Genomic DNA, 16,962 nt, shown 5'->3' with positions numbered 1-16,962 from the left:
ATTTAAAGTATGCCACTAACACATGAAACACTAGTCCCTACGCTTCGTTGACACTATTTCATTTTTTATTTTTAAAAATATTTTTACCGTATCATATATATGTACACAATCGTAAACATAAATATATTAACTTTAATTAAATATATTTTTAAAATAGGATATACGATTTTATCTGCATTAACTATAATTAAATAATATTTAAATAAAAAGTTTAATGTATATGCGTCCGGGGCATATATTGGATCAATTGTCCCATTTTTTTTTTAAAATCACAACTCTCTATTACATAATTATACATATCTAATAAATTTTCATAAATAAAATTCGATAGATCTTCACTATTCTCGACACACAATAATCATCTGTAAATACAATCGAAGATGTTGCACGTAACGCAACAGGAGGCCGGACTCCACCCCCCCCCCCCCCCCCAACAACAAGTAGTAATGCGACAAGTTATTATTGGTGGCAATTTAAATAGACAAAGACTTGAATAGTGTGGCCATCAAACTTGAAAAAAAAAATTGGAAAAACATATATATAATTCCGTTGTCAAATTATTCAATTATGAAAATTTGATGGCGTCGGGAGAAAATTTAGCCTAAGTGACCACCCATTGGAAGAGGTGTAGATAGTATTTGACTCATCATAGCCACTCAAATTTGAAATTAATTAACGAGTTATATAGGGATAGTGGTAATTATATATGCTAGTTTTTAACATTTGGGTTCTTTATCGCTAAATGGCATTTTGCCTTCATTTTATTTCAAGTGACAATGATTTACGTGTTTGTTTGTGTAGATGGTACTTAAATATGAGCATATTTATTATTTGCATGATACAATAAGGTTTCAAATATTGGATAATAATTTTCTTGAATTGACAATTTGAACGGTGAAAGTTGGTGGCTGTGCCGTCCCTATGAAGGCCCCTTCGTCATTCCACATCAAACATTGAGATATGAGAGAGTACAAATTAAACCGAATAAATTGGGTCATAAAATGCTGCAATAAATGGATATTTTTAACTAGTCATGTTTTCTATTATCTGATTTTTCAACCAAAGCTTCAATTTATACTATATACGGCATCGTATCGATCGATAAGCTGTTATTCTAACGAGTACATTCTTTAATTTGATCTTTCAAGTTATTGAAGCGCTTTGCCATCTTTTTAGTGGTGAAAAAACCTAACAAGAGAGAATATTACTCATCGATGAATAAATATAAAGCCTAAGACAAATCTATAGAATAGCAATTCTAAACATTGAAACTTCCAAGTACAAATCATAATCCTATCGAACGAGAAAATCAAACAACAAACAAAATAGATCCTAGTCTATAGGAGTCGGGAGATGTGCCTATTACTATCTAATTAATCTTGAATTAATTACAAAGTGCAGTTCAGATGATATAAGACGTTTTTCCTTTAAATCAGTAGATTGGGGGTTTGCGTTATCCAAGCGTAAATATGTGAGCGTGTGAGCTGAAACTCTAAATAAGTTAAATTAATCATGAATCGTAACAACTTTATGAAAGTAGCCAACAAAAACTTTTAAAAAATAAAAAAGACTACAATATTTTTTGTAGTTTTCCTACGATTATTTATAAATAAGTCTCATAAATCTTTATAAAGTGGTGCTCACTTGAATAAATAAGTTATTGCTTTCGTTATAAAAATTGTTAATTTTCGCCAATTTAAGTCGTGTCTTCTCGTATGAGTATCATGCGTTAGAACAACAATTTTTTGAAAAAGGTGGCGAATAATTACTTCGGATTAAATGTCAAATAACAGAATGACAGAAATTGGAATCGATTGGAGAGAGAGAGAGATGCTTAAGTCCAAAGTAAAACCTAATTATTACCTAACAGTTTTATATATATATATATATATATATATATATATCTCCTTAACACAACCTAACAAATTAAGATCTTTTTATACGAACAAGTTATATAGTTCTTATTCCTCTAACACAATTATAATAATTAAGTTATAGCATAATTTTACAGTGACAAATTATAATACTAAAATAGAGTAGTGACGTGTGGCGCGGCCATTTAATTTCTTTATCTAATATTGTAAATTTATCAACAAAAAAAATAGAGTAGTGACGTCTACAGTTTTTTTTTTTTTTACGGTGTAAGGGTGAACTTATAAACTCTTTTAATTAACTTTTAAAATTATTAAGTGCTTATAAATTTGAAAATGTGTGACGATTAATTTATTTTTTAAAGTAGAACTCATAAATAAAATGGTTGAGCTCATAATAACTCTTTTTAGAAAAGAACCAAATCATCTAAAGAACCCACAATGGTGGTACCTAACTGTTTTAATTTAATAAAAAGGGGGCTGATTTTTACTATGAATATTTCATTTATTTTTTAGGTAATGAATATTTCAAATTTTAAAGTTTGCCACCATGTGAAGTTGAATTAAAAGTAATTACACATTGCAAAGGGCAACAGCAAAATGGCAAATGCCACGCAACAAACTGTGGGGCCCAAGCCCACCTAAATGACGTAAATGCCAAACCGGTGCCCACTTACATCCATATTCCATAATACTATCTCTGTTTGATGAAAGAAAAATGGGTTATTTTTTTGTTATTTTGATCCGTATAAAGTAAGTATAGTGTTTCTATTTTTGTACACATATATTTATTTTTATATTTTTAATTTTATCAATACATAATGCTTTTTTCGTTCTATCATTAATGTTCCAATTATTATGGAGTATTAAGATATTCTATTAATAATATCTCATATTATGTTTTCTAAAAAAAATAATATCTCATATTATGTTTAATAAAAGATTAATTATTTAAATTGTTATCAATATATCAATCCACTTAAAATAATTTTTAAATATCTTTCACCAATTTATCTTATGCATTAATTACATTTTTCTAATTTATGTATCCAAAAATGATGGGGTAGTGTGAGTTATATTTATCAAACATTCAATATTTTATACTCTTAAAATTTTATCCATTCAAAATGCATATCGAAACAAATATTCCCCTGTTCTATTAGAATAGACTCATTTTTTTTTTATTGTAAGTGAAAAAAATGATTTAATTAATGTGAATCACGTCACTTTTCTCCTCGATAGTAAATTTTTTAATCTTTTTGTGCTCTCAAAAGAATTGAGCCTATTTTAGAGAAACGAGGGAGTAATATATTACTACTATTTGCTTTATCTTCAAATCCAATCAATGAATTACTCGTGGGGGTAAAACTGTAAAATCACCTAGCTCTTGCGTCAATGAATTTTGCCTTTTCAAAGGCAAATCGCCAGAAACCGCTCGACCGTTTTGAATTCTTCAACCTCACTACTTTTCCTAGTGAGGATGACTTTGCGAGAACGAATTCCACTTGAAATGACATATTTACCCCCAATAATTGCATTTTACAAGATTTTGAGGTGAGAAATTTGTCATTGTCAACACAACCACTGTTATGCCCCTCCATAAATAATGATCATAATTTTTATAGGAAAAAGATGGATGCCTTTTAAATCCCAATTGCATAAATCACTTCTTTCGTAATTTTTTTTTTTTTTTGCTTATCACTTCGAATTTCCTTTTTTGACCTAGCGCTATAAATTTATCACATTTTGTTAATCTAATTCGTACATTATTATGACACTTTGATTGATTCATATTTTCTTATATTTTCAATTCAAAATAATATATATATATATATATATATCCCTGGAAATTATGATCTTATTATCATATCGGATGTTCTTGAAAATTGTGATATTTTTTTATTTGGAAATGATCTCACAAACTTTCTTTTTCACTATTTACAAAAAGATGTGAGATTCAATCTTCACTTAAATATAACTATTAGACTTTTTTTAAAAACTCGTGCCACCTCCATTGGATCATAATTTTTTGGGACGGAGAGAGTATTATTCAAGAACTAGTACAATCTTTTTTTGAATGCAAAGATTCATAAACCTAATCAAAACAGGCTAAATGAATTTTGCATGTACATATTTTTAGTCTTTAATGATTTGCTAAATTGCTCTTATCGGCAATGTGAAAAAGAAAAATTACAAGACGAAGATTGTTAAATGAAATGTGCAAAATAACCTTAATTGATGAAACTAATTATAAATATTATCATCGCTAATTTAAAACAGTCTAGACACTGCAAAAAAGATGAATTACATTAAAAGAAAAAAAGAACAATTAAATTCATAACCTCCCTATCTCTACGGTTCGCCACCAAAATTGCACATATCAGCAGCCACCGGTCTGCACCTACCAGTTCTAAAACTAGCACGAATCCTAAACCTCACTGACTCTGAACCGCCGGAATCGACTCCGGTTCGACCGCAACGACCTTCTCCTTCTTCTGCCGCATCTCCAAAACCTTCCGGTGGCTATTCGAATGCAACTCCTTCGAATAAGTCGGGCTGAAAGCCGGTCTATACTCGGGAAAGAGCCGGCCCGACTTGAACCGGACGCCGCAAGCGTTGCACAGCGTTTTCGGACCCAGCGGCCCGGTCCGCCACTGCGGCGTCTTCTGCACCTGACAGTGCGTGCATCTCCGGCCCGAAACCGGTCCGCTGTCGGCATCTGTTTTCCGCTTCTGCTTCTTGGCCGCCGGTTTTTCCGCGCTGGAGAACCACTCGGAGTCATGAACCGTGTCCGACCAGACAAACGTAGGTAAAGTGGAGGAGCCGTGCGACGAAGACGTCGTTGAGGATGAGTCGGCGGAACTCAACGGCGGCGACGCCAGGTACCACGGCCGCCCGGTAAACCTCGGCCGCTTGCTCCTAGCCTTAACCGGAATCGGAACCGGGAAATACGGAGCCGGAATCCTCTGCGCCTGCTGCAGCTTGTGAACCGGATGCGACCGGTTCAATGAAAACGCTCCGGTTTGCGCCACGAAACTTCCGGCCGGGCACAATAGCGACACCTCCGGCGTTGAGTCATCCACAAATTGCGACAACCATTCCAAATTCTCCAAATCCTCAACCTATAATCTCAAAAAGGAAAAAAAATAAAAATATTAGAATTAATTCTAAATTTTGCATGTTAATTTTTTTTAAAAAAAAATAATCAATTGAAAATTACCGGAACGGCGAGCTCCACGGAGAGGCTGTCGAAGTCGCCGGAAAAATTGGAAGACGAAGAAGAGGAATAAAGCGAATTTCCTTTTTGAGAGATTTCCTCATCTTCTTGAGAAAAACACAACTCCTGAAAATCCTTTTCGGGGAGATCAAGGTTAAGCAGGTCCTCAACGGGAAAATCGTCGGAAACAACGTTGTTAACTCCGGTCAAACACCAAACGTCGTCGTTGTAATAAACCTGAGAATTCGTTTTCATGGCCATTTGCGACAGGAAACTCGGTTTCAGCGCACGTGCCTCAATGCACTCCATTATTCCAAAATTCCAAAAACTGAAAAAAAGGAAAAATCGCCAAAATTCTATCAACAAATTATCCAATTAATACTCGAAACCGAAATTCCTCATGCATAAATTCATATATTTATATACCTGGATAGGAACAGTAGGTTAATTAGAAAGAGAGAGAGGAGAGAGAGAGGGTAGAAGAAGATGAGCACAGAAATGAAGGCTGGTTCGTGGGCGAAACTGGTGGGGGGAGTGTTAATGGTTTTTTCCTTTTCCTTTTTGTATTTATATTTTTTAACTTTATAAAATGATGTTGTGTATGGTATAATGGTGAGTTGTAACGCACTGTATTATTTCACTGAGGCGATATTTTTAATGAATGAATGGCTGACTATTCATAGTTTTTTGCATGGAATTGGACAATGGAAAAAGGTTCGATTGTTCGACTTCGGACCGTATCTACAGTTTCCACTACGATTTTTGCATTGACCATTACGATTTTGGATTAGAAAAGTCAAATTTAAGACGGGTTATTTCCAATGCGGTCAACAATGAAATACACAAAATTGAAACGAATAATCAAAAATTTGTAATAATTCTAGAATTGCTTGCAGTATTACTTAACCGTGTTATCTATGAGTTGTGAATGGATGGGTTATTTCCAATGTGGTCAACAATGAAATAGCGAAAATTAAAACGAAAAATCACAAATTTATAATAGGGTAAATTTAATAGGATCAAATTAATGGAATAATGAGGACAAAATAATCATAATATTACCCCTAGTAAAGGTTTACCAATTTGTTATATATTTTAAATTAAATTCAAAATTTAATTATACTATATTACGCCACCCGTCCACCAAATGAGCATATTCATATTTTTTTGGTCCGTCCATTTTTTGTTTCACTCACACATACTTAATCATTTTTTTGAAACACGTGTCATCCCCAAATAAGTACATATTTGGTGGACGATGGGAGTATTATTTTAAAAAAATTATAAATTAACATATTTCTAAAAATGGAAAGTAAAATTATAGTAGTATATTTTAATATAAATAAATAATCCTTTTTTAAAAAAAAATCCACTTAATGATGATTTTGAAAGCAAATTTAATAATTATTTGTTATTCAATTAATATATTTATATAATCAGTCAAAATTCTTCTTGAAAATACAAACATTTAATGGAGTATTTTTTCCAATATATATAATATTATTAAAAACTTTGAATGAAAAATATAATAAATATTAAAAGGGTAAGAATATTTCTTTTATGTTGAAAATTGAATATTTATTAGAGCATTCACAGTGGGGGTGACCTGATAGCTGACATGATAAAGGGAGGACCGCATTGGGTTAAAGAGGCCGCAGTGGGATGACATGATAGCTGACCTTATTTTTTAGTTTTGATTTTTGTATTTTTCATTTAAATTTAATTGCACAAATTTAAATAACACAATTTACTAACGATTTTTTTTTAGAAAACATATGATAAAGAAAATGAAAAAATATAATATTTAATTATTTTTTATCCATCATTTTCAAATGAAATTTATTTAATCAAAGTAAACTAATCTTTAGAAAACAAAACAATAATTTGTTTCTAAAATTGTTTCAATAAAAAAACAACCTAGGAGCTTCCACCAATTTAGATTAAGAGCAGTTTAATCATGACTATAATATTACAATTGAGGAATCGAAAGGAACTGAACTGATATGTTTCAAATTTAAGGGCATTATTGTAAGCTTCAAAATTTAAAATTAAGGAACTGAACTGATTTTGGCCGAAATTTCAAAATTAAACAAAAAGTTTTATTTATTTATTTATTTATTTTTTTAGGAGCGTGTAAAACACGCGCCCGATTTAAAAAAATATCAAGTTTGACCTGATCTATCACTCGAATGGGAGGAGGCTGCAGAGGGCGACCCGATAGGATGAGTGACTTGTGACCCCCTATCAGGGCATTCACTGCGGGTACTCTTACATTTGATCCGAATTAGATTGATCCAAATCATTACCCTCTATAATAATTCTAGAATTGCTTGTATTGTTATTACAAAATTGCTACTACTATTTAGCCGTGTTAGTCAGTGGAGACGAAAAATCAATATTATGGTTTTTGTATTTAATAATAAGTCAGATCGTGTCCCCATCTCTACAGCTAAGTTCTCCTTAGTATTTTTTTTTTCTTTTTTCTCTCTTATACCTTATAAATTATATGATAAAAAAATAAAAACATACTAACGTAGACTACACTAATGAAGTATAAAAAATAAAAATTGTACGAGTCAGAAATATAAATAATTAAAACTTAGCCTCTCTCCATTCAAATAAGAGACTGGTCAATAATCAGTCATCAGTGTGGTACTGAAGTATGTTATTTATTGCAACCAACTGATGCGACATATAAAAATTTTCACTATAAGATTTTAACTAGTGTATTACCCGTCGAAATTCGACGGGTAAATACTTTATCTTGTAATTTATATATTTTACGCTATTTTTATGATAAAATATATCAAATATTTTTATATAATTAATTAAATTAGTGATACATTTTAAATTATACTCCCTCTGTCTATGAAAAAACTTCCTAAGAGTGAGTGACACGGGTTTTAAGAAAAAATGTTGTTGAATGTATAGAGAGTGGATAAAAGGTAGTTGAGTGTATTGAGAGTGGTGAAAAGTGTTATACAGTAATTAATATTGAGAGTTGTGAAAAGTGAAAAGTAAGAGTAATTATAAGTGGTGGGGTATAGTCAAAAAAATAAGTAGGAAGTTTTTTTGTAGACGTCCTAAAAAGAAAAGATATAAAGTTCTTTCGTGAACGGAGATAGTTTTTTATTTTTTTTTTGCTTAGGCAAGGAATTTTTTTTCATTGCACATGGTACCAGAATGATTCCAAAGTTCTACCCCCTGCCCGGTGAGTGCTACATTCCCAGTGAGCGCTAAGGTGAAAGAGTCGTGGAAACTCTTCCGCCAAAGTTCTACCCCCCGCCCAACAATGATTCCAAAAACTCAGTTGATTACCCTCCCCAATTCTCGAAGCAAGGTTCTCCCTAAACCATTTGTCCTTTTCCCCCGACTTAACTCCAGGACCCGCTTCCACCACCCCACACCCAAGCCTCTATTACCCCCGACCCAGAATCCTTCTCCATCCCAACTCAACTCCCCTTGGCTTGCCCTAATCACCCTAACCCACAACAGATTTTTCCCATTTAAAAATCTCCAAATCCATTTAATATATACTCCCTCGTGGACGGATGGAGTATATATTAATCTCAACAACTTTTAACAATTAAATATCAATTTTTTTGAGATAATAAAAATACTCTTTTATACTCCTATAAGCTTTCATATGAAATTTTATAAAAAGTTGACGGGTAAGAGAAAAAAAGTAGAAAAATATATAAATTTGATATAGGTACGATGAAGGATTTATTTGTTGCCTTTTTTTAGAGGGATTTGTTTCATTTGGTTTTACAAGATTTATTAATTTTGTTTAATATTTTTAATTTTCCTTTTGATCATAATTTTATCTGGAGTTTGAAAGATCATAATCGAACTTGTAAGATCATAACTAATTATGAAAATCATCTCGCCTTGATGTTTAAAAGTTCATAACTGAGTTATCAAACATCAAATAAATCATTTGGAGTTTTAAAAGCAACCAAGTTGTGGGCATCATCTCGTCTCAAACTTGACAAATCACCTCTAACTTATGATCATCATCTTATCTGAAACTTGAAAGAGCATCATCTCGTCTAGAGTTTTGAGCATCACATCATCAAATATGAAATTATATTTAACCATAACTTCAATTGTCAACTCTCTAACAAATAGAACTCTAATCAGTTTAGATATTTCATTTATATATGTAATTTTATTAGTTCAAACCTCTATTAGTAAGTGATTTTACTATCCATTCTTGACTCATATAGTAATATATGCCAATTTGTCGAATCAGTTTAAATTTTATAAAAATCTACACAATCAAATAACTTGTAACAACTATGGTATATTAATAATATGAATAAGAAAATATAAATAATCAAATTCAAAGTATATATTTGCGATGAAACTCATTTAGAATTCACAAATTCATACCCGTAATAATTAGAGAATTAATAAAAAAATTGTTGTTACTATACATTTTCATTTTATAAAATAGCTAAATAATCAAATATACTTTGTTAGATTAGTTGATTATACATCTCAACCAAAATTCGAACAATACAAAATATACATTAATTATTAATGTATAAATAACAAAGAATTAAAATAATAAAAAAATTCAAATAGAAATATCAACTAACATGATACTCTATGTTGTACAGGTGCGAGGGGCGCGTGCGGGAGCGATACGATTCGGGTGTGGGGATACAGATTTTCAAAACATATAGGATCGATGCGATTCGTGAATGATACGTCTGTTATATTTATATTTTATTATATATGACCAATTAAATTGAAAAAAAGAAAAGAACATTCATAAATTAAATGTTGCATTGCAAATATAAGTCAAATATTAAGAAATAAAATACATATAATAGCTGAAATTGCAAGATAAAGCATTTCAATCTGCCACTTGTATTCTTATAATTATTTAATTTATTAGTTTACTACTAATTATGATAGAACTTAGAAAATAAAATCTAGTAGGATTATAATTTCTTAAAATTGAATTATTCTTTGTTGAGGGATCGAAGAGACACAAATAATTGTAAGGCAATAAATTGAAAAAATTGTAAAAGAGCCTAAAAATAATGAAATTATTCAAAATAACCCTCAATGCACCCTAAATGCACCAGATTCGTGAGGTGGACGCACCCGATTCGCGAATCCGATTTAAAAAAAATAATAATAAAAAATTGGGGGGATTCGCCATGTGGTGAAACCCACACGAATTGCAAATTTATCCATGATAAAATTTAATAGAAGATCAATATAGGAATAACAAATGCCTAATATAGGAATGATGAATGTCATTTTATTTAGGTTATGAATTGTTAAAGTTTAATATGTTTTTCATGTGGGATAGAGGTTTTATAATAGCTAAGAATGGACAATGGAGAAGATGCCACCTAAAATTGAGGATGAATGTAGTGCATTCAATATATTTAATTTTTATATATAATTAATAAATTTAATATATAGATTAGTTTATTTTTCAAATTAGTTACTTAATCTATTACTATGTTTTAATTAGTTTTCTAATAGTAATTTGTTTCCTTATCCTTTTAATATTAATTTCAGTTTCTTATTATAATTCTAAGTAGTTACTTAGTCTACTATTTTAATTAGTTTCCCAATAATTACTTAGTCTATTATATTCTAATTAGTATTTCAATTTTTTCAATGAATATCAATTACTATAGTACATCATCGAGTATATATACTGACATGCACAAGTAACACAACTTCTTATTACTACTACCAACAAAATCTGACTATATATACATGAAAGCACAAGGTTAAGAAAAAAGCATTCATGATATATTTCTTCAACAATAAATGTAAATCCATTAGAGTGAAAATACATATAATTGAAAAATCGGAATGAAGGAAAATATATACTTCATTGGTTGGTTGAAAAGTCTGAAACTCTGAATGAAGAAAATACAACAAATATAATATTGAAAATACTCTTTTAATTGCAAATGTCTGAATGAGTGAGCATAGACAATATGAAATGTTAGTGAAATTGATTGAAGAATTCTAGAAATTAAAGGTAGAAAAATAATATAGAATTAGAAAATTTATTGTTATAATCAATATTTTTTGCCACAAACTATATTTTGGAACTTCTTATTATTGGTTGATTAATATTAATCAACAATCAAGATATACATATTAATCACAAATCTAGATTTATATATTGTACAACATGCCATTAATCTATATCTCTCAAATCTATTTGAAAATGATACATCAAACCAACATTTGGAGACATTATTCTCTTTAGATGGAGTTTTATACTTTTTTTTACAATGTAAGCAATTTGTGATGGTTTCCTTGCTAAGACTAAGATCTAGAGCTTCTGCTTCAACAAGAATCCTTGAGATCTCTTATTTATGAGAAAATTCTTTTTTCTCTTGAGACTTTCAGAATCATCTTAATTTGCTAACACACAATACAATATATATCATAGCATTCGCAGCTGCTGAATAGGAAAAGAGAATGAAGATGCATAAAGAACTAATATTGTGGATGAAATTGGTTGCAAAATTCTATAATTTATAGGTGAAAAGTAGTATAAAAAAGGAAAATTTATTAATGTAATTAATATTGCCACAAATTATGTTTCGTAACATGCCAATTAATTAGCTGATTGATAAATATTAATGAATAATTAGAATAATATCAATTAAAGAAATATCATTTCCAAAAGGTGAATTAAAAAAACTAAAAGAACACTAATGAATGTTTTGAAAAACGACAATTTGGCCTTACTATCATATTTTATTGTGAAACTTTGAACATGCTGCATTTGATTTGCTTTGGTTGAAGCTTAAATAGAGCCAATATTATAGTATAAAATATGAAAAATATAAATGACTTATGTTATTAGAGTATAAATAAATAATATTATAGATCTGTATAAAAAAGCAATAATATATTAAAGCATACATCCTTGAACATGATGCATTTTAAATTAGAATTTAACTAATATCGTATAAAATATGAAAAGTAATTGATGCCATTATATAAGGAAGGTTTTAATTAATGAGCATAAATTTTATCTTTCCAAATGCAAGATGATAACTAATTGATGTTAATGATGGGAAATTAATGATGAATCAAATAATATATGTATATTTAATTATTATTGAAAATGAGTAAAATGTAGAAATTAAAAAAAAAGAGAATGGAGATTATTGAGAGCGCCACGTAGGATAGAGAATGAATGTGGGCTCTCAAAAATGTATTCTATTTAATAATAGATAGATTTAATTTTTTGATGTATAGATAATCAGTCTAATAGTTATCGACAAAAAAATAATTGAAATATTAGTTAGTACCCCACTCAAAATCAATGTTGAAAATTATGTTTTTCTTTTTCACTTTTTCATTAATGTGTAAATTAAATTTAAAACCAGACAGACTTTACTATAGTTGTTTTGTTTTTTTGCTTCTTTTTTTTTTGTAGAGCTTGATTATAGATATGTACCCGTATTTAATCATTCTTCTCTTTTTTTTTTCTTTTTTCTTTTAATACTACTTATCATTATAAGTATATGTAATTTTAATTAGTCACACATAGCTAGAAGCATACATTTGGTGAATACTACAATATATGTATATATGAATTATTTTAATTTATTTTTTAGTTTATGGAAACCCTCAGGCTCAAGCCTATAGATATGTACCCGTATTTAATCATTCTTCTCTTTTTTTTTCTTTTTTCTTTTAATACTACTTATCATTATAAGTATATGTAATTTTAATTAGTCACACATAGCTAGAAGCATACATTTGGTGAATACAATATATGTATATATGAATTATTTTAGTTTATTTTTTAGTTTATGGAAACCCTCAGGCTCAAGCCTATAAGAGTGCTAATGAGGTTTTAACATGTAATTCATAAAATTCACTCTACCACTACATCGTTTTAAAAAGTAACAATAAATATAAATAGACTCATAGTATTGTAATTGGAACCAAATTAAATATTCGAGAGCTCAGTTCACTAACCATGCACGTGACTTTGAATATATGAACATACGTACAACTCCCCAAACGCTTAACAAATTAAAAAACATAAATAGGTCAAATCAATTAAATTACATGTAATATTATACTAGTACATGTCCAAAATTCCACTCAATTGATAATCAAACAGAGTCCGACATAAAACTAATTAGGTTCGATCACATTTATAATTACCTAAGTTTTATTTATTTATTTATTTTGAAAGGGATTAGGGCGCTAATAGTATGTGATATTTGATAATTCAAAAGTGAGAGGAGTCCTTTTCTTTAATTTGAATTATTTGTAGTTTTTTAACTTTATCTGATTGTTTGAATTTGGAGGCTACCTTAAGATTTCGGTAATAAGTAGGAAAAGTAGGCAGCTTTGCCGCGTTCGTCACGCCGTCCATTTTGGTATTTTCGCCGGCAATTTAACCCCTATATCGCGTCAGCGACTTTTTTATTTCCAACTTTAGATTTTAAGCGCCCTTGATTTATTTAAGTTACAATTAAATTAAATATTAATTGTCAATCAAGGCACATAACTTTTTTATTCGTACACTAAATTCTCTTTTATATGATTGACAAGTATCAAGTCAAGATTTTAATTTGAAATTCAATGTAAATTAATTTTAAAATTGAATGATAATTTTATAATTATAATACTATAATTAAAGGTTTATTTGTATTATTTTTTTTTCTTTTTAATTTATCTTCTTGTTTTTTTGTTCTTTTTAAAATTGTGAAATTTGACTAATTATAAAATATTTAATATGCATATCAAATTAAATATCACGATAAGAGCTTTAATTTGATACTATTTTAAGTAAATATTTTATTTAAAATGTAAAAGTTATATTTATTTAAAGATTAAAATTTAAAAATATTCTCTCACCTCTCTCATCTTTTTTGAGTAAATCTATTTTCAATTCTTTTTTATTTTTATTTTCATTTTAACTTTTTTTGCATTTTCATAATATCAATTTTTATTATTATGAATTCTTCTTTATTTTTTTTTGTATATTTAGCTCAAATAAATTTAATTAAAATTATTTTTTCATTATATATATAAATATGATAATTGAGTTGGTATCAATTTTATATAGTAATAAATATAGAAATATAAAAAACGTATCAATTATTTTTAAGTGTCCTATTTCAAAATTTGAGAATAAATTTATTACACTTTTAAAATAATAATTAAATATGGGCACAAAGACAATACTCCAACTTCTTTGATATATGTACTTTTTTTTCATGGGATACTTAAAAAAAACAGAGGGAGTATCTATTATCGGTTCATAAATAAGATCATAGTAGTTTTTTTTAGAGGAATAAGATCATAGTAGTTAAAAGAAGTGCAATATTACTTCATACATGTTAGCATTTTATACATGACCGTGAAAATAATTTTCTTTTCATCATGTTAAAATATGATTTCATTATAACTATCGAGTGACCATGAAATTTTGGGTTTGACAGTATTGCAAATTTCAAAATACTTTAAATATCATGTTAAAAGTATAAAATGATAGTGAAATTAAGTTTGAACTAATTGAATTGAGAATATCATACATCCGAGCAACTACACTTTGAACTAATAAAATTTTCTTTTCCCGATCAAAAAAAAAAAATAAGGCAAACCACGATTATTCAATGACCATAAAAGTTTGAGTGGGGAGAGAGGTGAATTTTCCAACAAAATTAAAAGATGGTGACAATATTACGATGTATTTCAAATATTGCGTTAAAATTACAAAATAAGTGAGTTTAGACATTGACAATTGATCCTTAAATTAATTCATTAAGGATTGATACCTAATTTGAAATATTTTGCTATTGATTATATATATCGTGTTCGATTTTTTTATTATATAATCTACGCCTGTCAATGAAATTGTCTTTGAATTACTTTTTATTTTTAGGAAATTAGACTATCCGAATTACTTTACTAACAATAAAAAGTGTTCATTAACATGGTTTTTAAATTTATTTATTTAATATTATTAATCTATATATATTAAAAAAAAGTCACCATTGGTTCCGTTAGTTAGCCTTGACAAAATCAAATATTTGAATTATCAATATTTATTTACGTGTGAATATATATACTGCAGCATATACATATGATCAAATACTTATCTTCTTGAAATAATATATAGACTTCCAAAATACACTGGGGTTGAGGTTAAAGTGAAGCTATTTATTTCTGACCTTCTTTTTGTCGTTCTGACTTTTATTATTACTCGAACACAAATATGTTGTGTTACTTTTATATATTTTTTGTATATCAAATATTCAGTTTTGGAGATATTTTTTAATAATTCAATCATATCCTTCCTATATAAATGCATTATTATTTTTAAAATTACGCAACCAGATCCTGAATTCTGAATAATGATTAATACTTAGGGGGGTGTATTCGTTGTGGATTTCCACATACTTTAAAAAGTTCATGAAATTTAAATTCCATGGAATTCACATAGATTCCAGACGACTTTCAAAGAATTCGTGGTTGGATTTCACCCCGATTTTCACTGATTTTCGAAGACTTTACGGGATAATTTTGGAATTGAAATCCATGATGCCAACGCCCGCGGAGAACCAGCACAGCTGGAAATCCAGCGAGCGCTGGGAACCCAGCGAGCACTGGGTTCCAGCGAGCATAAAGTACAGCCGGCAAATCATTTTCTTTTCTTCACTACAAATTTCGGTCAGCCTTTCCCTTTGAGAAATTCCGGTGATAATCCCTTTTTCCAGCTTCCGGTGATTGCTGCTCGAAGTCGTTTTCCGGGTGAGATATTCGCGCTTCCATTTACTCGCCACGAATTGTTTAGTAATCACTGAACCAGCAACTTAATCACTGAACCAGCAACTTAATCCACAGCTGCTTTGGTTTTACTCGCCACGAATTGTTTAGTGGCCTCGCGATTTCCACTCTTATTTATGCTGAATTTGTGTTTGATTTTTCCTTTGCGCGCATGGTCTTGTGATTCTATTTTTGGAGGATTATTCTGCTAGCAATTAACCTGTTTTCATTTGGGTATTTTTTGGTGTAGCCTTGTAGGGAACGAAAATGGGGCAGGATAAATTGTTGGAGAATTTCTCTTTCAAACTCATCGCCCAAAGATTGCTGGGTTCCAGCGCTCGCTGGCTTTTTGGCCGCGGGCGCTGGAACTCAGCGCTCGCTTAAAACTTCATGGATTTCAATTCTCGTAGTTCTTGGCCGGATTTCGTCGTGTGTATTTTTTGGATGAAATCCATGAAAGTCATTTCGGATTTGAAGTCAATGGAATAACGAATACACCTAGATTTGTATGGATTTTAAAAAGTCTGAAACGAATACACCCAAATTTATATGGATTTTTAAAAGTCTTGAACGAATACACCCAGATTTCTGCAGACTTTTAAAAGTCTTGAACGAATACACCCAGACTTTTAAAATCCATAGAAATCTATTAAACTCCACAACGAATACACCCCCCTTAGTATTTCGACCTAGAAAAATATTAGAAGCATTTTATTTTAATTTTTGGAAGTGACTCCATACTCTTAAGGACGCGTTTGGTTGCTTGGTTTATGGTGAGTTAGCAAAGGTATACTACGTTGTATGTGTGTTTGGTATGTTTGACACGCACCATGGATGGCCCGTAAAAATGTGAGGCCCGGGGTAAAATCCACTGTTCCTCCTGGAATACCCATCCACTGCCCCCCCTCGGTTACGGTTGCTAGCCTTAAACAGTAACCTAAAATTGCCTTAATTGCCCTCTCAATTTGGCATTCAAAATTCATAACTCCTCCAATGTGAGAATTCGCTGCTCTCTGAAGAAGAATTTCGCAGGTCTGCAATTTCGATAGGGAAACCGACGCAAATCTGCAATTTCTTCCGATA

At 30.0% G+C, this 16,962-nt stretch overlaps 1 protein-coding gene across 1 annotated transcript; it reads right to left on the bottom strand.

Annotated features, from left to right (window-relative positions):
• Nucleotides 1-4,106: 4,106 nt before the first annotated feature.
• LOC131005493 (GATA transcription factor 5-like) lies at nt 4,107-5,789 on the bottom strand. Its single transcript, XM_057932497.1, has 3 exons — nt 5,515-5,789; nt 5,092-5,416; nt 4,107-4,993 (listed from the first exon to the last, which is right to left on the bottom strand). Exons 2-3 carry the CDS (start codon nt 5,395-5,397, stop codon nt 4,307-4,309), a joined length of 993 nt encoding a protein of 330 aa, XP_057788480.1. The 5' UTR covers nt 5,398-5,416; nt 5,515-5,789; the 3' UTR covers nt 4,107-4,306.
• Nucleotides 5,790-16,962: the final 11,173 nt, after the last annotated feature.

Source organism: Salvia miltiorrhiza, chromosome 1 (genome assembly GCF_028751815.1).
Source record: "Salvia miltiorrhiza cultivar Shanhuang (shh) chromosome 1, IMPLAD_Smil_shh, whole genome shotgun sequence".
Lineage (NCBI taxonomy): Eukaryota > Viridiplantae > Streptophyta > Magnoliopsida > Lamiales > Lamiaceae > Salvia > Salvia miltiorrhiza.
Note: the sequence above shows the minus strand (reverse complement) of the source record. Positions and strands in the feature narration are given on the sequence as shown.

What these genes read in the sequence shown, in the direction of transcription:
- LOC131005493 (XM_057932497.1), bottom strand. Translation starts at nt 5,397, where the DNA reads ATGGAGTGCATTGAGGCACGTGCGCTGAAACCGAGTTTCCTGTCGCAA. An exon ending in CCGTGGAGCTCGCCGTTCCG is followed by an intron (nt 4,994 to 5,091) that starts GTAATTTTCAAT and finishes TTGAGATTATAG; the next exon opens with GTTGAGGATTTGGAGAATTT.